The sequence below is a fragment of the Kryptolebias marmoratus genome, linkage group LG21 (assembly GCF_001649575.2).
Source record: "Kryptolebias marmoratus isolate JLee-2015 linkage group LG21, ASM164957v2, whole genome shotgun sequence".
NCBI classification, from domain to species: Eukaryota; Metazoa; Chordata; class Actinopteri; order Cyprinodontiformes; family Rivulidae; genus Kryptolebias; species Kryptolebias marmoratus.
Window position 1 is genome coordinate 10818182 of NC_051450.1, and position 24549 is coordinate 10842730.

The 24549-nt window shown below is 37.4% G+C and overlaps 2 protein-coding genes across 4 annotated transcripts in view; one reads left to right on the plus strand and one right to left on the minus strand.

The window, feature by feature from the left end:
• Nucleotides 1-9963, minus strand: part of cnksr2a (connector enhancer of kinase suppressor of Ras 2a) — a 69111-nt gene extending 59148 nt beyond the window's left edge. The window contains exon 1 of the mRNA XM_017414116.3: nt 9788-9963. Coding sequence (XP_017269605.1) covers nt 9788-9851 — 64 coding nt within the window. The 5' untranslated portion in view covers nt 9852-9963. The remainder of the gene's footprint in view (nt 1-9787) is intronic.
• Nucleotides 9964-16244: 6281 nt separating this feature from the next.
• The window catches only part of LOC108234683 (toll-like receptor 13), a 15169-nt gene continuing 6864 nt past the window's right edge, over nt 16245-24549 (plus strand). Inside the window, exons 1-4 of one of the 3 annotated variants that reach the window (XM_025005489.2) lie at nt 16248-16538; nt 16699-19280; nt 21243-21360; nt 21677-23279. In XM_025005489.2, the coding sequence (XP_024861257.1) occupies nt 16748-19280; nt 21243-21360; nt 21677-21917 (2892 nt within the window). In that variant the 5' untranslated portion in view covers nt 16248-16538; nt 16699-16747 and the 3' untranslated portion in view covers nt 21918-23279. Of the gene's footprint in view, nt 16539-16698; nt 19281-21242; nt 21361-21676; nt 23283-24549 lie in introns of those variants that run through there. The other 2 variants (XM_025005491.2, XM_037973306.1) reach the window with 2 other exon arrangements.

The following is a 24549-nucleotide window of genomic DNA, read 5'->3' on the forward strand; positions in this document are numbered from 1 at the left end:
CGATCCTTGCAGGGTAGCGGCAGAACGAAGTCCAGGAACGGATGTGAGAACTAGCGTCTCTGAAAGGTAGGCCGCGGGAGCGAAACTTAACTCTTGGTCAGACAGGCGGGGGTCGAAGCCGGGAGATCCTGAGTCAAGCAACAGTACCAGTGGGGCAGGCGAGAAATCCAAATCCAGGTCACAGGCAGGGGTCGATGTCCAGAAATCCGAAAACCAGCAAGTATCCGACAGGGGCAAGGCATGGGGAAAAATCCAAAAGGCAAGAGCAGGGTCGAGGCACAAGAACTCAGTCCGTGAACGCTGGAGAATTACTTGCTGTTGGGCTTTCATAATCTGGCACTGGAGAAGAGCAGAGAAGGAGAATATATAGGGCCCAGCCCAGGTGTAGGGGAGGTAATTAGCTGAGGACACAGGTGACGAGAATGATGATAATTGGCAAGAGGCATGGCATGGCAAAACACAGGCAAGATTATCAAAAATTCCGTTCATAACTTTTACTTTTGTTAACATTTTATTTTTCTTTTTTTATTCAAACTGTTTGAAAACTTTTTTAATTACCTGAGCTCCTCTATAGTTTTTATGTACCCACTGGAAGCAGTATAAGTGCCCCTCCTTTTATAAGTGCCCCTGTTTGAGATGTCTACTGTGTAAAAATGACAAAAAACAAATGTTTCCACCTAAGTTTTCTATAACGTGCAAAATTTCTATATTTATTAAAATATATATAAAATATATTTATTATATTTATTAAAATTTTCTATATCGTGCCTGAATTTCACTACGCATGGTATGCATGTTCATGTGTGAGAGAAACCAAGATAATGTGTGTTCTTGTGTTGGACTGTTACAAAAAGTGTGATTCATAGCTGACTCATATACTTAACTCCCACAGAGGCACACTTTTCACAACAGCAGGCGAGCCAAACTCCCACAAACACCCTCTTTCTCTCTGTCATACACACGTCCAATAAAATCAGATTCTGCAAAGACTTCTGAGATGTCCTATAAAAAAATCTGGCCTTCCCAGCCGGGTTATGTGTCATTTGTTCTAAGCGCTTTAAAGCATCTGTGACAATAAAAAAAGTTAGATGAGCACCTCCATCTGTCACTGGGATATGTAAATGCAGGATGTTAGAAACCTAATGGCTTTTAGCAGTGACTTTAAGACCTAAAACTTACTCGTGTGAATCCCACTGTCATCTGAAAAAAAATCTGCTCAGTGGAAGTAAATCAATAAATCATTAGTAATGTTTTTGTGCCTTCAAGTGTTCCACTTCCAGGGTGTAAATGATGGTGTTTATGTGCTGTTTTGCTCAACTTGCAAAACTTCAACATTACTCTGTGCCAATAAGGCAAAAAGAAGAAAGCAAAAAAAAAGAGTTGTCTTAAAGAAATCAATGCAAAGATCCAACAAAGGCGAGATTTATTTAGCAGAAGATATAAAGATATTGCAACATTTCTCATTTTTAATTGTAATTGATACCATTGTCAAACTCACAAGTTCCTGTCTTTTATTTCTGTTTTGTATCTCACAACTCTCAAAGTAAAAAAAGGAGATTCAAAGTATCCACAACCTTTTAGTGTTGCTTCCTATTTTTGTGTGTGATGATTTGTAATTTAGGTGAAATTTTGCCATAGTAAATCACCACACTAAAACAACCAAGAAAGGACAGATAGGAAATGTGGCCATTAGTTAGAAATGGATGGAGAGTTCAGAGGAAAACCTAAAGGAGGTTTAAAGCTCCACAGCAAGGAGTCACAAATATTTAGTTTATTGAGTTTTCCATGTGGCACCTAGGAAACACCTCCTATTTTTGAAAGAAGACAATTTGTTCAAAAAAGCCTATACTTTTTTTTTTTTTTTTTTCTTGGTCGTGAAGTAAATAACTGCATTTATCTATCATCTTCCAAAGAGAACGCTGCTGAAAAAACCCAAAGGAAACATTTCAAAGTTGTGAAATAACCCAGTGAAAGCCTAAATCTCAGTCAGATTAAAACTCTGAGGTATTATTTGCAGATTTATTGACGTTTGGAGGAAAATAAATCCAAGCTGATGAAGCTTCGCCCTGAAGTACCACAAAAAAAATGTTTTTTATCATCTGCCACTTAAGTAGAAAGATGGGTAATGTTGTTTTTGCCTGTGTTTGTGTGTGTGTGTGTGTGTGTGTTCCAGTGATTGGATGGATTTTAATGAAACTCAAAAAGTAATCAATGAATGTACATCTGCACTGATTACCATATAAAGTCAACTCACTTTAAAGTGGCTGCCATAGCTAATCAATCTTAGCAAACACAAAAATGGCTCTGTGTAAATTTTATAGATATAAAATAATTCAAACCCCTGCTCATAAACTAACAGAACTGACAAAATGCTGAAGAGGATGGCTCACTTTACTGTGTCATTGATTTTGCCAGCTGGCACTTAACTAACTAGTTAGGCTAATACAGGCTTTATGAGGTCATTAAAAACAAATTATCAGGATGACAATTTTAATCATTCCAGTACAACCATTTTATTGAAAACTTGCAAAAAGGGGGCCTAAATTAGCGCATGAAAGTCCTACATACTGATCTGAAGGTTGGTGCTGTTTCAAATCAAATTCCAGGTGGTAAATGATCACTTTGAAATGATAAACTTGGCAAATTACTATTCAAACGCTTGTCTTGGTGTCTTTGATCTGAACAAGATAAAAGTCAGCTTATAATACCTTTTTTATAGGTTTTACCACTTAATTTTGCCAGCCAAATGTTGATGTTTCATGAACTTCAACGTAAAGGACAATACACCTCTTCCTTTATAAAGCACACGTTTAACATCACAACTGCACACAATTGTTATCATTTAAAACTATATTTGCTATGAATGTTTCAACTGTCATAACTGTCACATTGGTTTTGTTGTCATGCATTGACAATCAGTGTGTCTGATGTTGTTTAAATGTATTTTTTTTCTGTTTGGTTTGCCCCATACACAAAACTATTGAGTGGTGCTTCATGGAAACAATGTAATTTAAACATAAACTGAGCTCTAGAGCTCTTTATGAATTCAGCATGTTATCCCGATGGTGATCTTGCCAAGTAACACTTTCTGATGAACATAGTTGACTCAGCTGTTATTCTTGCATTGTAATAAACGCTTCAGAACTAAATCAGTGATTTGTGAACATTCGGTGTCAGCCCAAAAAGGACCTATGATTTCCCAAAGTGCAACTTGTTTAATCAAAATAAACAAAAAAAAATTATGAACACAGAGCTTGAATTTTTAATGTGATCTAAATCTTTATCTTTTTCCGCTCTAGCCTGAAGTCATCACACTTGACTGAAAATACTCTGATCCTAAATGCTATGACTATCACTCTGGCTGATTTCTCTTGTGGCAAGCGGCATCGTCAGATGTTCTCGCACCCTGTCACGCCTGTTCCACGGCTGATTTTCAAGTCTAGCGATCATATTTATCCAAGGGAAATTAGGTGAAATCCTGCCCGGCACTCGGTATGAACAGATGATGGCATAACATGACGCGAGGGAAAAATTCCTGTCGTTCTCGTGAATGTGTTACTAATGAATGGCACCACTCCCGTATTGTTTTAACATCAGTTGTGCCAATGCTGCACCGTTGCCGAGTCAACAGTGCGCCGACCTTTTGGCCCCGAATGCCTTTGGCATATGTGAGCCGTACATGCTATTGTACACACACCAAAACACAGAAGTGTGTATCAGATTCCCCACTTTCGCCACAGACACACCCCAGACACAGCATGAACTGAATACCACACCATGGCATGCCACGTTTTGGGTTTTTTTTAAGTCCGTGTGTGTGTGTTGGTGCAAATGTCCGAGGATTTGGGTGGGGCCTTCTGTTCAGAGCTGGTGTGTGAGTCTGTCAGCTGTTGTGCACAGACGGTCTGAAACCAACAGCTCACCCTCAACCCACACACACAGGAGCACATATAAACACATGCCATATGAACACGACCAAAAATGAACCTCGAAAAAAACTGACAGTGTACAGTATCATGAAAGCAAAGCTCTGTCACCACTCAGATTATACTGGTTCACTTGAATTAATAAATCTGCTGACCCACTTTTTATACACAGAACAGACATGATAAGTGACAAAAATTACTAATATTTCTTGGTAGTCATTTGTCACAATTTATGCCAACAGTGAGCTTTGTGTTGCAATCTCAGGTCACAAAACATACCTAACTAAAATGTCAGTGACTGTCCTAAAAAGGCTATTTTAAGGTTCCGATGAAATCAAATTTAGTTTTAAGGTGACTGCAAATTGTTTTGAACACTTTATATACAAATATATGTCATAATAAATACATAATACATAATACATTTTTGGTGAGTCTTGATGGCATTCTACAACTTACTAATTTTTAGGAAACAACTTGCTTTTTGAGACTCATTTTTGCACTTAATGACACTGTGGACTAATTTTACTTGCAAATGAATGCTATTTTTGTTGTGCTTTTTTTAACAGACGTGACACAGAACTGTGGATTTCATCAGGCCACTGGAGTTGGTCAGTCATAAGAAACTCTCATGCATCTTTTTACAAGACTTAAGTAAAAATGTAGAAATTAGTTCATAAATTATATCTATGACAAATATTATTGTGTAATGCAATGAAACACAAGATACCATAAAGATTTTTTTTTAAAAATCATGTTAAAACAAGGGAGAGGGCAGGGGGCACAGAGGCGTAGTGATTAGAGCAATAAGGTTGCAGGATCGCATCCCAGCCTGGGGCCTTTCTGTGTGGACTTTGCATGTTCTCCCTGTGCACATGTGGGTTACCTTCGGGTACTCCTGTTTCCTCCCACAGACCAAAAACATGCATGTTAGGTTAATTGGTAACTTAAAACTTAAAATTGAGTGAGGTGTGAGTGAGAGTGTGAATGGTTGTTTGTCTCTAAGTGGCCCTTGTGACGGACTTGAGACCTGTCCAGGGTGTCCCCCGCCTCTCGCACATTGACTGCTGGAGATAGGCACCAGATCCCTGCGACCCGGAATAGAGAAGCGGGTAAAGAAAATGGATGGATGTTAAAACAGCAGCATCATACTAAAAAGAGTGAAGCTCTTAGAAGGAGAACTGTAGATTTTCACAAGTTCTTAACAACGTCAGTACAAGTTATTCAGCTGTGTCACCGCTTTGCCAAGGCGTAGAATAAGACCCAAACTCTCACCCTCAAATGAGCCAAAACTGGTTAGGATGTTCTGGAACAACCCAAGAAGCACCAAGGTTCAAGCCTGCCATGAACTGGAATTTCATGGACCACCAACGTCCCTCTCCACAGTGAAGTGAGTTTTACATCACCGTGAACCGAGAGGGTGCTAACCAAGAAAAAAGCCCCTGCTCCAAGAGTGAGAAGCTCTTTGGACAAGCCAAATGCCTTCAGGAATAAAATGTTTTATGGTTAAATGAGACAAAGATTTGGCTATTTGGCCACAATGGCAAGAAGTATGTTTTGAGGAGTGATGGTGAAGCTTTTAAACTTCAGAACACTGTTTCAGCTGTCAGCTATAATGGTAGTATCATCATGCTGTGGTGCATTTGGTGCATTGCACAAAATGGATGGAATAATGAAGGAAGTCTACCTCCAAAGTCGCCAACTTTATCTGAGATCAACAGGTAGATGGTTGAAGCTTAAACAAAAATCTGTGATCTAAAAGAACTATGATCCCAAACATATATCAAAACTAGTTTCTGTGTTTTTTACAGTCTCCTTCACTGCTGATATTAGGGTTTGATATATAGAGTGGGAAGTCAATTTAATGATAAAACACTATTTTTTGAGAACCAACCAACACAGAGTAATTAAATGTCATGGAAATTGAAGTGTGAAATTTATTAGGAGGTCAACAACATGTGATGGTAAAACAGGCAGCAGGCAACATCATATAAAACTATACAGGCTTCTGGACCACTTCAAGTCCAAAATGCTTTAACACACAAGACAGGGCAGTATATGAAGTCATCAATGACCTTCACTTTTTTTCTCCTCAAACTGGACATACATCACCCTCTTAATGGAACCCTTGGTTTGCCAGTAAAAAGTTGGCAGCTGATTTTAGTATTGATAATAAATGTGATTAATGTATTAGTCTTTCTACTTGGCAGGTGGTTTGGGATTGCCTTGGTGATAACAGTATTGCATGTGGACCCAGAATCAAAATCTTCCATGAATTTTAAATAATATTTTTAAAAGAATGAATGCAAAAACACATAACCAAAAGATATTACTTTTCTTTGTTGTGTTTTAAGAATTTTTAGATTATTGTGCCAGTGCAAATAATGCAGGAGCTGAAAAAGGTGACATTTTTTCCCCCTAACTGGTCTGCAACGCAAGTACCCCTTTTCAAAATGTGAAATGTGAAAAAGCAAATTGTGTTTGCATACAAAATTTCTTTATGGGTGAAAAAAAATAATAAAAGGTTTACAATGTTCACAAAGGTCCCCTGGGCTTAGACCTAATCAGCCTGGCTGCTGAATAATTCATGACATAATCGACGCTGATCACTGCAAGGTTTCATAGACACTCATACACAAAACTCAATTACATTTCCAGATAAATATTCATGCATAGTTTTTTTTGTTTTTTTCTTGTTGTTTTTATGAATGTGTCTAATCAGTGTTGTTCTTTTCTTTTAAAGACCATGCCCTAATTTCATTCAAGGATGACGGGAATCACATCTTTAAGGCTTCATTCAGTGTGAATGACCTCAGTTCTTTGTTAGAGTGTGTCCGTTGTGTAAATGTGATGCTGCAATGTACAATGTGAGCTGGATATTATAAATTTTGACCCTTTGCTTATAAGTCTAGGTAATTTTTGTTACTCAAAACTTGAAAAGAAAAATATGATTCGACCTCAGGTAAGACTTTAATAGTACAAATTATATTAAAGACAAATTGTTCAATTACCAGCCTGCATCTGTAGCAGATGTATTTGAAGGTTTTTACTTTTTCACAAACATGCAGGGATTTTGCAATACAACTTAAAAGAAAATTTTTATTTTGCCTTAAATGTGTTTTCTTCTACTGTGGTGGACAAAAACAGCAAAAGCAATGAGTTTCCAGAACAAAAAAAAGAAAGAAATACCACAAGTAACTATAGGTAATAATGGAATACCAACAAAAAACAAAAATAGGTTAGTAGTTTTATTTTCAGGTTTACCCAACCTGTTCAAGACTGTAGGCAGCTGCACCAAGCATCCACCAAAATCTGCAAGCCATGTATTTAGAAACACACACAAAACCCACCCACATACTAGTAATGGATCTAAAGTAGAGGGAGACCTATTAATTGGTTGACCGATTTAACTGACTGATAATAGCCACTTTCTAAAAAAAAATGGCAAGTTGTGTTTTCTCTGGTAATCATCCAGGTCTGTGCATAATTAAACAATTACCAAGTAGAAAGCAAGTGGCTAAAACCCAGGAAAAAAAAGAAAAAGAAAGACTACTTTGGCATAAACAAAAACTTTGGCAAAGAACTGAAGAAAACCAGTGAATATACGTAGATACTGGGGTGGGTGATTACTGAATGATAACAGCTGTGCTGATTACTAATGGAGTACACACCAGTGAGGAGCTGGAAGCAGGGACAACTGAGGACATCTGGTGGTGATGATAGTACAAAAATAACATGACGGAATAACCAAAACTACTCTAAACCATAAGAAAGTTTTATGCTACATTCACACTACAGGTCTTAATGCTCAATTTTGATTTTGTTGCTCAGATCCAATTTTTTGCGTGGTTGTTCACACTATAATTTAAATGTGACGCCATCCGACTCCAGTGTGACCAGTCTACGGCCCTGAAGCGACGTCACAGGCAGCACGCTGTGTTTACAGAAGTAAATATGACACGACACATGTGGGTGTGTGTGTATCAGTTCTGAAGTTGTGCAGTCAGTGTCAACTAAATTATTATCTGACATACTTGTTTTCTCCAGTGTTTACATTTGAGCTTGCCGCTTCCCGCCTACTCAAACGCTCCAACGATGGACTTCTTGAACTAGAACAATGTACTGAAAGCAGAAGCAAACGCAAGTATTGATCCAGTCACGCTAGTATCGATACGATCTGACACCAACATTAATGCTGGTGTAGCTTCTCAGTCATTCAAGTCATGGCAAATCTAAAAAGTTAAACATAAATAAACAAAGACGAAGCAACTGGACTTCTATTCTGTAGCTGAAGACGTCCAAAGTTCCAAGCTTTAAACTGCATGATGTTGGTATTGATAATATCAATATTTGGATCAATCCACACACTCCTTCTTTAATGATATAAAAGTAAAACTCAGACTGAGGTCACTTTGAAAGAATTCAAATATGCATCTGATTTGGTAACACATATAAAAGTGACCTAGGTTGGACTTTAAAAAATTGGACTCAACACTTTCAGACCATAATTTAAAAAATCAGATATAGGACACTTTTGCCAGCAGTGTGTATGCAGTCTAAGAAACCTCAACAGCTTTTCAAATGTAGTTTCTTCCAGCCTTGCCATTACAGTCCTCCCAAAGAGCCTGTAAACAGAGTATGTCTTCATCTGTCCACAGATTGTTTCAGTGTATTATGTCTTCATAGTACTTTGCTAACAAGAATTTCTTTCAAGACTGCCATCATTTTGGATGTACAGCCACTATAGCAAGTTTACTAAATCCATTTCATAAGTGAGACCAAAGTCAAGAACATTGTCTGATAAGACCTACATTAGAAGTGCAATCCCCAAGCAGGTTTGCTAGCAGCAAGGGATGTCCCAAGTCTATCGAAAGTACCACACTGTCTGTCATGCTGAGTGGGGAGGGAGGCGAACCCAGAGTGCAGACTCATCCTTTTAAAACAAACTGATTTATTAAATAAAGAAAATAAACAAAAACAACTCAGACAGAACAAAAATCCAAAAGCATGGCAAGGCAAGGCAACAAGGATGATCAACCCATCTTGCTGTAGAAAAAAATTGGTTTTCATCATCTTCTTTTTTTTTTTGCAGCATTGAATTTAATCATTTTAATGTACTTGCAGTCTGTACTAAAAAATTATAAATAATAATAGGACTGATACTCGATATTGGCAAGTATTTACTCCTAAATGACTCGAATAAGTACCAAGGACAAAAACATCTTGTTTAGGAAATCCCTGCTACAAACTGGCACAAGTTTATAATGAGTGACAAGAAACAGCATCAAAATAATAAAATGTGAACATCTGAAAAGCCCCTATTATTATCCATTTAAATCCCCCCTTTGTGCTTTGCCCACACTGAATGCAACAAAGACGGAGTCCTGAATGCACAGAGCATCTGAATAGCTGTAGAACTGCTATTTTATTTCTTTGTCTTCTTCTGGTTTGTCTTGGGTCATTCTAAATACCATGTGAATATATGTTGAATATGAGTGTTTAAATCTGAAAAGTCAAAAAGGACAAAACAGCCCTTTTAAGGACATTCAAGAAAGCACCCTGTGAGTGTGGCCCCCTCACTCAAAAGTTTTGAAATCCGGCCCTGTCCGCAGCACTGAAGTTTAGCTGTCTCGCCTGCTGTCACTCTCACGGTCGGCTGCATCATCACCCACTGATCATCAGGTGCAAGAATGAGGCACGGACACACTCACGCGAAGGCACGTCCCACGCACCATGACATCTTGTCACTCCGTGCATCCCCTGCGCCCATTATAACCAGCCCTGTTTCTGCTCATGTTTTCAGGTGAAGAACTGAGAGCGATTTCAATAATAACGCTAATATCGTTGACTTCAAGCGACCCTACCTTTCATCCAGTCCACCACCTGGCTCGTGCTCCATTTGCTCACCGGCTCCATCACCAGCGCCATGGGGGAAACTTTGCGCCGACTCTTGCGCTGAGCTTGCGTCGTCACCCCCCCAAAAAAAACAGGAGGAAGGCTCCGCCGGGCGGGCGCACCTCCTCCCCTGGTCCCCCTAGCCCTCCTCCTCTCCTGTCCTCCCTCCCTCCCTCCGCAGCCAGGTGACTCTTTTCTTCTTCTTTTTTTTTTTTCTTTAATTACACTCTCTCCTGGAACGGTGCCGCTCCCCGCTCTGCGTGGACCCGCTGTGATGTCCCGTTAACGCAGGGCTGCGGGGGGGAGGGGGCCCTCAGTGCGGGGCAGCAGCGGAATCCGGTACATTCCCCTGTTCGATCCCGTCTGACAAGTGTCGCCTCTCTCTGTGTCTCTCTTTTCTTTCTCTGGCCCTCCCTTCTCTCCAGTGCGCCAACCCGGTCCTTGCTCCTGCTGAATATGTGTGTGTGTGTTTGTGTGTGTGATAGATATCAGGGAGTGTGTGTAGGTGTGCGTGAGTGCGCGCGCGCAGCCGCTCAGTTACAGTCAAGCGGCAGCAGTAGGACAGATAAGTCACACCGGACTCAGCATATCCCTCTCGCTCTCTCCAGATATGATTAATCCGTGCGCGCTCGCCGTGGGTGGCTGCGCGCGCACACGTCGGTGTGTTCCCCATCGGGAGCGATAACGAATCATGCAGATATGAGGAGGGGGTGTTCTCTAAAGCTCCTTGATGTGAGGGTGATGGAGAGGCACTGGAGACAGGGGGATGTGGGGTACCTGCACAATCATGTGTTTCAGCTGCTGTGTGAGGAAACTTAATGAGTCCTCAACCCACCTCCACCTCCACTGCTCTCACCAAATTTCCTGTCTCGAGATACAGACGTTGTTAAGGGTGCAGTTGAAGCCCTCTCCACAATACTGCGCTTGTTGATTAATAAGAAATAAAATGGCTTTTTAGATCTCTGGGGAACACTGAACTAGTGTGCACATTTATGAAAACCTATAAAGTTGTTGTTGAGGACAGTTTATCATCATGTAATGAACTACGGGGTGCCTCAAGGCTCCATTCTTGGGCTTAGCTTATTGTCTTTATGTATGCTCCCCTTTGGCAAAGAATTAAAACAAAACAAAATCATAAAATGTGATAATGTGATTCATTCATTATTACTCTGATTCAGTTTAAGTTATTCCTGAAACCGGTAAATTTCCCATAACTAATTAGCTCCAAATGTCAAAACAAGTAAAAATCATCTTCATAATAAATATTCTCCGAAGCTTCAGCTGATTAGCAAACAATACAAAATGAATGTAATTGTCCTTTGTGAGTGCCAAAAAGGTGATCATCTTTGAATCCAGGGATTTTCACTGAAGAAACAATACAAGTTAATCAGGACCCTTAAATTAACATCACAGCAAACCTGTTTTTTTGTTTCTCTTCTTTTATTAACAAAGTTCTAATGTAATTTACCCCAGACAACAAGTTCTTTGTGTCTGTGTCACCTTTATTTGTTTTACAGAGGCTGTTCTTATAAAACGAACGTTATGGATCTCTTAAACAAGATTCTTACTTGTGGAAACTCAGATTTTACGTATCTGCTGACTGTTATCGAAGATATTCAAACCGTTGTTTTGCTGCATTGGCGATATGAGTTCATCCTTTCGCTTGGGAAGCTGGGTGGTTACAATTGAAGTGTTTCCCTATGGTTGGGCGATTGGTGGTGGTAGGTGGTGCAAAAGAATGGCCTCTCCCAACCCAGGGTGCCATTTATGCTAGAACCGCCACTGAGGGAGTAGCAGTAGTCAGACAGAGAGCCAGATAAGTAGGCTTTTGTGACAATGTCCAAGAAAATATCAAGCTTTTAATGTGGTAGCGAAATGTTTTTAATGTGTTTAAGTAAGCAGTAATCATTAGCGGCCATCAATACTAAACGCATCACTTAAAGTCTCTGAAAGGCGAGGTATGTTTGCCATAGAAGGTTGGAACAACACGTCCTGCCTGCTTGTGTGGAGCTTTACAACTAATTCCTATTCTCTGTGAAGAGCTGATTAAACAAAACAATAGCAAAGCAAAGGCTGAAAGAGGAGGAGAAAAAACTTGTGTTTTGCTTTTGTTTCAAAAATGCCAAGGATGGCTTTTTTTTATGAAAGACTGTTAAAGCGCAAAATTAGATGCCATAAACTTCTATTTCCCCAAAGATGTTCAAGAGACACTAGCTTTTTATGGATTTTCTCTCTTGTTTGCAATTCCTTCACCTGTTAAAGTGCTTTCTTCAACCTGCCCACCATTCTTTTTTAGGAACCTGTTGTAGATGCATGGCAACTACTTTCCACATGTCAATGAAATTAAATACAAACCAATACTTCTCATGTGAAAAGTTCTGGAATGTTTCTCCTACTATTAAGATTATTTTCAGCGTTTTCCATTTACAAGACGATTTCCTAAATGTTTCAAAGCTAAACACTGTTTTTGTTTTGTTTTTCTTTTATTATTAGCATCACTTGCAAAAAGATTTCAAGCATATGTCTATTTTTTTCCAACCATTGTCCTGGTGTTGCAGAGGAGATGGGGTTGGCTAGTATCAGCTGCTGATGGAAGGAGATGCTGATAGAGCCAAATTAGCGTGCTGTTAGATCACTGAATAAAGTAAAATGTGCACGGACTTACCCCCAAAGGTTTGTTCGCGCCAAACAGCAACCCTCAAAGGGAAGTAAACAAGTAAAATCCAGAAAATGAATTCTTTAACAGGATCACATCAGAAACTTGTTGAGGCTGACAGTCGCATGTTTTTGACAGATTCATGAAACTCAGAGGTGAGATGCTAAAAGCTTGACACTGAACAACACAATCTGTCATCTTGCTGTGCTTTCCCAAGAATTTCTCTTTAACTGGTTGCAGTGAGACTGCTGTCACAAACTGTTGGGAAACTAGTTTATGGTTCAAAAACAACAGGGCATCAAGAAAGCGAACATATCCGTCCGAAAAGGAGTAACAGAAGGGTTATGTTGCTATAGTGACTGCATCCTTTATGAACACTGAAGGGCTGCTATCTGAGAAATTGCATTTTTTATGGGAAAAAGAAATATTCCTTCTGTAGAGATGCTGCTTTATTTGCCTAAAATCATCTACAAACTGTTTTGAAAACAATAAAACAAAACAATGATTTTTTTTTGCCTAATAAAATTAGCTGGAGCACAATAAAACCAAACACCTCCGTTAAGAAAGAGCACCTATCCTATCATAATTTTAAACACTGATTTCACCCATATAAAAAGCATAGAATACATTTAGAGCTAAATCTGTTTATAATAAGGTTTTTTATTAATAATGTAGCAATAAGTCATGTTTTTACTTTTTTTCAGGAGCATTTTAGAAACACATATCTCAAAACAAGGTTGATACTTATGATTATTTAGATTTTTCTACTTTATTTTATTTTTTGTTGAATCCATTCTTGAGTATCTTTTAATTTTATGACAAAGATGTCATACTGACAACACGTTCATATTTTTATAACTCCCGTTTTTTAAATTTAAAATCACAATAAAGATGACGTCAACGACTTGCTGCCATGACAGTGAATGTTTACCAAGCTGAAAACTGCAGAAATAAATTCACACTCACATTCACATGTATAGTAACTTTTATTTTTTGCAACCATTAGAACATCCTTTGATTTCAATAAATCATTAAAAAGTTATTGTGGTATAATAATAAAGGGGAATTTCTCTCCTTTCAAGCCTTTTAAAGTCATTAGTACCACAGCTCAGCAGTTGAGTAATGCAAATACAGTCAAATCTGGTTTCCTTCGGTTTGATTCAGATTAATCGCATGTGGGTGGATGTATGCAGATTCTCCATTGTGTGTGAATGCAGTTTTCCATCCAAACAGAGACCTCTGCTGGTAATGCATGCAGCTGCTGATGATTATGTGAGAAACAGCAGATCTCCTGTAACCCACTGGAAGCTTCAACAAACAAAAGAAGTTTTGCGCTTTGAGATTTTTCCAGAAACCTTTGTTTGATTTCACAGTTTCATTTACCTAAATACAACACTGATTTTTGAAAGTCACTATAACACAAAAGCACAAGAAGACAGGCTACAACTGCAGGAATAAAATCACCCCAGAGACAAAAACAGAGCAAATAAGACACAAGATAATAGAAGTACACAGTGACAATGGAATGGGGCAAAATAAACAGCTAATAACATAAAAATATATGACAATAGCATTATACCTCAACACATTTTTATTGGGAGATACAAACAAAATTAAAATTAAAATTAAAAATTAAAAAAAGAAAAAAATGGAGACCACTGAGAGTAGCAGTTTTTTTCCCTCCTGTATCTGATACATCAGATCAAATCTATTCAGTTTCTGAATAACCACACCAGCAGGGGTCACCTTCTTGCTGATGGGCTTGGAGCCCATTCCAGACTTGTCCAAAGCCACAATCTTGTCTGGTGTTCTTTGAGAGATCTTTGGTCTTGTCCATGGTGATGTAGAGGCTGGAATGAAAGGAATTGTTTCTGTGGAGACGTGTGTCTTATGCACCGATGAGATCAGGAGTGTCTGAAATTGAATGATTAATTGATTATTAGTAATCTTTGTGGCACATGGGCAGATAACAATCAGCCCTTCAGAATTCCAGTTGGCTTGTAGGCCATCAAATACTTCTGTCCCTAAATGATTCTGCGAATCAGTTTTTAACTTGTATATATATTTTTTTCTATATTTTATTTTTAATTTTTTGTTGATAATCTCTCTCTCTCTCTCTCTCTCTCTTTATGAAACTACCATAGAAACTGGAGAATGTTCACTTTTTAGCAAGTCATGCAGATTTAGGAACAATAGATTTTCACTGGTCTGTAACAAACTTCCGACTTCCTAACAGAGGTCAAAGTTATGTAGCAGGATTTTTACACTTTTGAGCTTTTTGTGTATTACATCTGTTTACATCAATGACATATTTTGTCTTACTTTTTTGTTAATTTTTCTAATTTATTTTATTTATTGTTTTTATACAGGTTTGCTCCTCAAACCTGTCGGACATCCAGTTTTTCTAATACAGTGTGAGCAGCTCTCACTACTCTCACTACTCTACATTTCAATTTCTACTAAATCTAATTTGATGGCTCATCTGTTCAAGCAGGGCATGTTTCACTTTTGAAGCAGCTGCAGAAGAAATGCACTTAAACAAAAAAAAAGTTCTGGTGCGTTTTAGTAATTTGTCTGATTAAGGAAGTGCTGATTAATAAAGAGCATGCCAAGAGCAAATTTCTGCCATCTCAAACTCAAAGCCTTTCTCACAGTTTGAGCAAATGCTACACTGAATATTTTTACACTCATTTTTACACGTTTTGATTTACAAACAGTAAATCTAAGTGAAATTTTAACAGAGTAGAATAGGATGTTTTGTTTGATCCTCTTAATAAAAATCAGTTGAAGTAAATAACATAAATAGTAATAATAAACTGCAATACCATAAATCATATTAGTAAAATCAACTAACCTCATTAAATGGAATTTTAAATGTGTTTTTAGGAGTTCATGTGTATCTGAGTATGTGCAGAACACAACCTGCCACCCTTTACTGTCCCTTTGTGGATTTAGCACTCATCCATGTCTGCACATCAAAAAAAAATTAAATTTTGTGTAATTTTGTTTCTCTCAGCTTCCTTTAACACAGACAATGTACTGTAACTCAAGCATATAAAGAGATTTTCTGGTTAATGTACAGTTCAGCCACTTCACAGAAACGGAAAAAAAAAGTATAATTACATGTTAACCAGGAAGCTGAAGTGTTCCCAGAACATACAGACTCAAATTTATCATTTATTTAGAACCATTTAAAATTTTTTAAACTGAGCAGCACAAACAAACCTTCACTTAAGACATGTTTGTATTTAACATGTTAGCAATCTCTAACACATCTCAGAATGGGATAGCTCATTTACAACAGTACTTTAATGTGAAGAAACACTGGCAAAATATTTGTTTTTTCTTTTGAAAATGCATTCATCAACTTAAATTTATGAGGTCATTTGTATCTTTAAGCTTTAATGATGATACTTTCCCCAATGTATTTTTGTTTTGTTTTGTTTTTCTTTTTATTTAAATAGGTTTTTAAATGTGAAACAGGGATTATAACCTTATATTTATTTTAAAATTATCTGACACCATTCATCTGACAAATCTGAAGCAGGTAAATCTCATTGTGTCTCCCAGTGCAAGGGGGAGGTTAATGAAGAAGAAGAAGTGCTAGTTTTACGTTTGCATCTTTATGTGAACTAAGGAAGTTGACAAAACCATGACTACCAGCATGACGTGAAATGAAGCAAAAGTGAAGAGAAACACCACTTTCCAAATCGCTTATCATCAAATTCTATTCAATAATTTTCAAAGCTAATATTTATATCTGCTTTCACAAGCATAAAGTTTGCAGAACTATACTAGACACTAGGAGAACTGAATAAATGCCTGCCCTAAAGGAATGAAAATAAAAGTAACCTCCCCTTCCCTCTAACTTCCTCACTGGATCCACAAAAAGAGGATGCCAATGTCAAGAAGAATTTATAATCTTTTAGCAAGACTTTGCTCACCCATTTGTTGTAGTGCAGGAGAACACTTACTTAGTCCGAAAGGAACGTTTTCCAATAAATTAGTTTAGTGCACCATTCTGTGAAGATTAGCAATTTGTGGACTCATCTTAATGTTACACAGTAAGTATTGAAAACTATTATTTGTATTGGAAATTACTATTTATTTTAAAGCAAGTTAGAAGATGTACAAAATGTTGGGAACAGAGAAAATGTAAATGTAACTTTTAATGGTGTTCTGCATTTAAATATTAGAATGTCCTATGTTTTATTGAATTTTCAGGATTACTGGCTAAAGTTATTGTCACCAAGCTTTGGACAAAAAAAAAAAAATGGAATCAGAAGAGGACCGATCAATTTCAAAAGGAGGCATGCAATGTTCTAAGCTTAGCTTCATCTTTTTCTTCCTCTTCGTAACCTGTTTTGTTCCAGTCAATGGGTTTTTCTTAAAGAGTTGCCGAATCAGTAAAAATGCGGCCCTATGTGTGACGACATTTTCAAAACTCAAAACTGTTCCTCAAGACATTCCCCCAACAGTGACTGGCCTTGACTTGTCTCAAAATCACATATTAAAAATACAACCATCAGATTTCCCACATCTACCAGATCTGAACTGGTTAAACTTTCACCAAAACCAAATTTCACAGATTGACAGCTTTGCGTTTGCCAGTTTGATCTCCCTTCAGAAGTTAACTCTTAATAATAACAACCTTGTTAAATTGGTGGAGAATGTCTTTGGTGGTTTGGGCAACCTAACTGAACTGAGACTTAACACAAATTACATTAAAAAAGTCTCATCCACCTCTTTTCAGTCCTTGACTAAATTAAAGGTTTTGGATATTTCTTACAACAAACTGCAAACGATTACAAATCTCCGTCTAATCCTGCAGCATCTACCACAGCTACAGGAACTGGCGGTAAAAGGCAATGGTTTCAAAAGTTTCCAGTCAAAGGAACTAACAAACCACACGCTGAGCCTTCGTGCCCTGGACTTTTTTTCTAATCCTTTCAGGGACTTTAGGTTAACTGAAGATATCTTCCCAAGTCTGACACGTTTTACCATTGGCGATCCTTTCAGTAACAAGGTAATGAAATGGGATGTGAGTAACAAGACTTTCCTGAGTGGAGTGTCCAGTCTGGATATCAGTAGCCTTTACATGGCTCTTGATGACAAAAAAGCATTACTTGAAGCAGTAAATGCATCACTTACTTCTCTCACACTGAACAGAATGAAGAGAATGAAATACACTCTTACTACACTCATTAACAGTTCTTGCAGCATCCCAACAATGTCCTCATTGCAAATTCGACACAACAGGCTTCAATTTATCTATTTAAGTACGTTTAAACTGTGTGTTTATGTGACTACATTAGATTTAGCAGAGAATTATCTGGAAACGATCCCAGAAAATGTCTTCGCACCTATGGAGCGTTTAAAAGTTTTGACTCTAAGTTACAACAGATTCAAGAAAGTTCCACCTGCAATAGGAAATATGCCTAATCTTTCCAAGCTAGATCTCAGTGCTAACAAAATCACTGCTGTTGATTGTCAAGAGTTCTCCAATCAGACAAAGCTCATTGAGCTTAACATGCACAACAACTCAATCCAAACTCTGAAACCTTGTGTTTTCAAGGATTTAGTACAACTTCAAATTCTAAGATTACAATATAATGCCATAACCGATTTAGATGGAGCATTTAAAAAACCCTTACCAAATCTTAAACATTTGTATCTGAATGGAAATAAACTGACCTCTATTAAAAATGAGGTGTTTAGAGGCCTAAGGTCACTCTTGAACCTTTCATTACATGAAAATCAAATAAAAGAGCTTTATTCAGACAGTTTTGTTGGACTGAGAAATCTTACTGAAATTCAGCTAATGTCAAATCAAATAACAAAACAGAACTTAGACACAGGAGCCTTCAATGCTCTTGTTAACTTAAAGAGATTGGACCTAGCCATAAATCATATCAAATATACAGACAGTGAAGCGTTGAGTCAAACACCATTTTTTAATCTTTCTCATTTGGAGGAGCTGTCCATTGCTACACAGCATTACAGAGAAAAATCTCATCTGCCTTGCAACTTCCTGAAAGGGTTAACAAATCTGTTGCGTTTCAGTGCCAGAAACACTCAGATTGTCTATCTGGACAAAGACATGTTTAAGTACTCTCCTAAACTGGAAAAACTAGATATCAGCTCAAATGATTTGGGCACTCTGTCTCCACAACTGTTTTCCCCAATTCAGAACCTTAAAAGCCTCTACATATCCAGGACAACTCTTCAGTCATTAGATTTCCTCATAGATGCCAACCTGACCAACCTGCAGTTTCTGCAGGCAAGAAAGAATCAATACTCTGTTATTACAGAAGATGTAATACAGTCTTTACCATCTCTAGGTTATGTGGACTTTCAAGGCAACAGCTTTATGTGTGACTGTGATAATGCCTGGTTCCTCAACTGGACAATATCCAGCGCACAAACACAGGTTTTTGATGCATATAACTTCGTATGCAACTATCCAGAGGACTTTAAAGGCACAAAGCTTTTGGACTTTAACCTAACATCCTGCTCAGTGGAAATTGGCTTCATCTGCTTTGTGTCCACAACATGCATGATCCTCTGTTTCATGGTCATGTCCTTCACCTACCATTTCATGAGGTGGCAGCTCTACTGTGCCTATTACCTCTTCTTAGCTTGGCTTTTTGACAAGAAGCATCAAAATAAGCAAGCTCCTCATCAATATGATGCCTTCATCTCCTACAACACTCATGACGAGCCCTGGGTGATTGGAGAGCTCCTACCTAAACTGGAAGGAGAGCAGGGCTGGAGGTTGTGTCTGCACCATCGAGACTTTGAACCAGGTAAGATCATCTTTACTCTAGCTACTCATTCACAATGAAATTAAAATAAACAAGTATACTTTCAGTTGATAAACCTTGGTATTCTTAGATGGAAAATCTTTAGTGATCGCAATACATTTTATTTTCTGAATAATGAACTTTCAGGCAATCTCTCATGTTATCTACTTTTCCTAAAATCTTACTACTTTCTAATCTACAAATATTTACAATATTTACATGGACGTGTCAACTACACTGAAACTGACATCTTTGGAGATGAAGTTCCCTTCTGCTGTATTTTTCAATAAGAAATAAGCATTCATTTTTTCCTAGATATTATTTCACGCCAGTTTTTGACCACAAATAATAGCAAAAACCTTCAAGACTCATGGGAGTTCTGCTATGTGGTGGTGAGTGCTATTTTTTGAAATATGTTGTGCTCCCTTAAAGTGTTCTCCAAGACTACAGTGACTCAAAGGTCAGCTGGGCTTTTGTTCATTATGTAGCATTTATGTGGCAAACCAGGAGGTCTTTTGCAGAAAATGTCTGCATTTTTAGAACATCTTTTTGAAATTCTACAAATGTAACGATATTGCCATGTTTGTTACCAGCTCACATCTGACTGAAACCAGGCAGCCACAATGTTTAAATATTGATTGGGAGACACTGAAAAACTAAATAAGAAATAAGCATCAACAGGCGAAAAAGCAATCTTGGCAAAGACCGCTCCAGGCTGTTAGCGCCAGAGTTCATAGTATCCCCAATATATTTTCCAAAATAGTAAACTGCCAAGTAGATATGCTTCAATTATGAATATCTTTGAAACAATTGGGTTCAAAAATTGTCATGAAATATAAGAGTTGTACAACAGCACTAAAAAATACTTTTTTTTAAATACAGCAAAAAGGACTTCATCTCCAAATACCTAATTTGGGTCTTGTTGGCATATCTGTGTAAGGATTGCACGATTCTGTTATTGACCAAACTCCAGAAATCAAAACAGCACTTAGTGTTTATGGCTTGTTCTGAATGTGCTCGATAGACCTATTATTCCTGCAGCGCATGAAAATAAATTTAAATACATGAAAACCTGATGTCATGGTGACAGAATTCAAGGCTACTGTATTGATGTTTGTCTTTATATGAAGCACTGAGCCACGTTTAATACAGTCAATCAGCTTTACAACATACATAAACAAACATACAAGTATAATATATTAGAAGTCATTTCAATAGATTGCACATGTTTCCAATAAAACATAAACTGTGCATTTTATTGTGTTTCTATCAATAATTTTATGTGAATTTTGAAGTTGCTAAGATAAACTTTACTTCTCAACAGTTATTGTCTAGATTGTTTGTTTGATGTTTTTTTTGTTTCTTAACTGACATTTTTTGGGCATACTTTGAGTTTAGATTAATTTTTTTTTACTTGCCACATGGTTGTTTTTCCCAACACCTTTCTCTGGCGTGTTGCTTGCTGTAAAGGTTTTATTGACTTGCATTTCTAATGTCCACCCTTTTCTATGACTCTTTGACTCCTTTTTTCAAGGATTAGGTCAGGCTTTTGAGAAAACAACAGCTCTAAATATCAAGAATCAATGTTTTCTAAAAACATTTAAATAAACATCAAACTGGATGTAGAGAACTGTAATAGAAACAGGTATAAATGCTGTGGCAGTCACAATGGTTGCATTGTTGCCATGATCTTAAGAACACAAACTCCTACATGTTTTGATACACATAGAAGTCATTTTAGATATTGCATTTGTAAACCTATTTCAACTGACTAACTGCCATTTATTTTTCTGCTAATGCCATTTATTTGCATACATTATTAAACATAATAGTGACCCCCAGTATGAGTGCATTTCATATTACATGAGTAAATGTGCATTCATCTGTGCTCCAGAAGGTGTCACTGCAGTACTTTTGTTGATATGGTTTGGTACTTCACAACATTTTTACCAACGCCCCCTCCAGGGAAGCCCATCGTAGAGAACATAACAGACGCCATCTATGGAAGCAGGAAGACCATCTGTGTTGTCAGCCACAGGTACCTCAAGAGTGAGTGGTGCTCCAGAGAGGTGCAGACAGCCAGGTAAAAAGACGGCTGATACAGAATAACTGTTTGCCTTTATGCTCCGTAATGTTTGCAGTTGTTTAAAATCATTTTACATAATTTTGTGGTTTTTTTTTATTATTATTTCTGGAGTTCTTTATTTTCTGTTCATTGTTTTGTTTTTTTTTCACAAATCTTTAATTCTTTATTTGTATTGTTTGCATAACTAGTTAACAAAGTTTTTATTTCTTTATTACATTTAATTTTCTAATTTATCTTTGAAATACTTTCTTTCAAGATGCACTTTTTCTTATTTCTGGTTCTAAAGCATTTTTTCTCTCTTCCACCTCCACAGCTTCCGTCTCTTTGACGAGCAGAAGGATGTGTTGATTCTGGTGTTTCTGGAGGACATCCCCACCTATCTGCTGTCTCCTTACTTCCGCATGAGAAAGCTGCTGAAGAAGCAAACCTACCTGAGCTGGCCGCGAGCCGCAGAGCACCCAGAGGTGTTCTGGGAGAAACTGCGGCAAGCTTTGCAGACCGGAGACGATCTGAAGGAGGAAAATGCCTGTCTGAATGTGTTACAGACCCCCTGATGGAAAAGAAACAAGATTATCAGCCTGATTGTGCTGGATGCTTGGGGGAATTTATTTGAGAAACTGAAACTACTGAACATTTCACTTTAAGAACATTTGAAGTATATGAACTGCACCCAAAAACCAACTGGAAATAGAAAAGTGAGGCTTAATCTAATAGTTAATTGTTTTAATGAATAGAAAAATAATTTAGCTAACCAAAACAATTTGTTGTGTGTAAGATTTGTGATTATTTTGTTATTCTGCTAAAGGGTATACTGCTCTCTGTTAATGTTCCACAGTTCTTTTTTTAACTATCTCCTTGTCCATGTTTGAAAATGACAACACACAAAGGTGCAGCGTCCAAAGAAAAGATTTTGTCTGCATGTATTAGAATACGGCCAAGAGTTGTTGCTGGAAATCAGGAGCAACCTTCAGCAGTTTGTGTCAGATTATAGAATTTCCATTCTGAAGGTAGGGATGTACAGCAAAGTGCTGAGGGGACAGACAGATTACTGGGTGAGGATGTTCAAAAAGCAGCATGCTAGAAGATGGAAACGGGGCAAAAGAGTCATTATCCAGGCATGATTCTGACTCAGTTATACAGCTGGATGGGGATTCAAAGACTCCAGACATGCTAAATTAACATGACAGAGACAAGACATTGACTCTCACATTCCTTCAGTTTATACATTCCATCTGCTGGGAAAATACCTACGATATTCACCTTTTGGTGTATTCTTGCATTTAAAATGTACAGTAATGTGTGCACTTATGTATCTGTGTAATTTTACTTATATTAAACTTGTAAATCTGTTGAAGATAACATTCATATTGTGCCTTTACTTCCTAACCCTCCTGCTGCCCTTGGGTCAAAATGACCCCAAAATGACTACTCTATTTTAAAACTGAGGCCTCGTGGGTCATTTTGACCCAAGGGCAGCAGGTAATACAGTTTTTTAACACACCTTGAACACATGCATAATCCGTCCCTGAAAGAGGAACAAATACAAATGCTGTGTTTTGTGACTTTTTACTTTATTCTGGTTGTACCTGAGAATAATGGAGTAATATTAAATAGAGGATGTTGACCACACTTCCTTCTGTAAATATTCATTTCTATACTAAACATCATGGGACAATAGTGTCAATTAGTGGCGAGAGTAGAAATATTTCAATATTTTGATAGAAGAATAAGAATTCAACTAGCTGAAAGAAATTTGAATCAACTCGCTTGTGATATACAATTTGAAGTTTACGTCAACTCTGGCTTTCTCTACTCTTCTGCTTTTCTTCTGCTTTTTGTCCTTCAAGCACTTTCTGGCTAATGTTTTTCCCCCATTCTGTATTTTTGTCTTTTCCCAATATGTTTTAGAATAGAATCTTTATTGTCATTCGACAAGTTAAAAACGTGAAAACAAAATTTGTTCCACAGGTTCCAGTGTTTAAAATCCCTAACAATAAATAATCTAAAATCCTTCAAAAATGCAATCTAAGATCATTCCTTATTTTTTCACCCTATTATTTTTGGCCTTATTTTAATTGTTTGGGAAGGTAACCACTGCAGAAATGTGACAAACAGAACATCCCAGCCAAACGACCAGCCATGTTGAAGTAGTTTTTGGTTTTTGGGGCAGGGGGGTAGGGGGGTGGGGTCTAACCCAAACAACAAACTTAATGTCATCTTCATCTGCTCTGGAGAGTTAACATAAATACTCTTGGACAATATGAAGATGGGATTTTAGCTGTGCATGCCCATACCAGGTCAACCAACTGCATCTTACGATAGAAATACTCTTCTTTTATCTTGGTGATGAACACAGCTCAAGTTCTATCTAATGAGTTTAAAATGTGTTTGGTCAGATAATTTAGCCTAGCTGCAGATAGATAGCCACACATAATACTCTGTTCTCTTGGTAGGCCAAACAAATCTTATTCAAACCGGTTCCATTCTCTTCTTTGCTCTTATTTTTTTTCTATCAACTTCAGTTTACAAATCAGTTTTCACATCAAAACTACCCCGCACTTGCTCCTTTAGTACATTCTCACATTTCAGAATGCATCATTTCTAGTTACTGTGCATTAAAGGTAATTTGGAACTACTCTTGTAAAAATACATTTTATGGCCTGCTTTGCACATATTGTTTTTGTCTATCTCATAAAGGTTTTAGCCTGTTAAATATACAATAATAAAATGTTTCAAATATTGCAAAACTTTCCCAAGGTTTTTAGCCTTTTGTGGGTTTTTTTTTTTCTTTATTATTACATCCTTGTTTTTTAGCACGTGATCTATGTTCCTCAAACTGCCAGATGCCCACTTTCAGTCTAGTGTGAACATCAAAATTCTCACCATTCTTTAATTCTTGTGAGCTAAATTTAAAAATAAAGAAAGACTGCTGAACATTATATATACATACATTCATGTATTCAAATAGGACATTTCATTTCTGCTGCATCAATTGGAATACTCAAGAGTACTGTGGGGGTTTAGATATTTCTCCCAGGACTTTGTTTCAGGAAGGACCCAGGAATGCAGACTGAAATATGAGAGCTAAAAAAAAAGGTCTTTATTATTATTAAAATCTGCCCACTGTCTTGATATACTAATAGGCTATGATGACTGAATATGTCTTGTTTTAAATTATCCTAACTA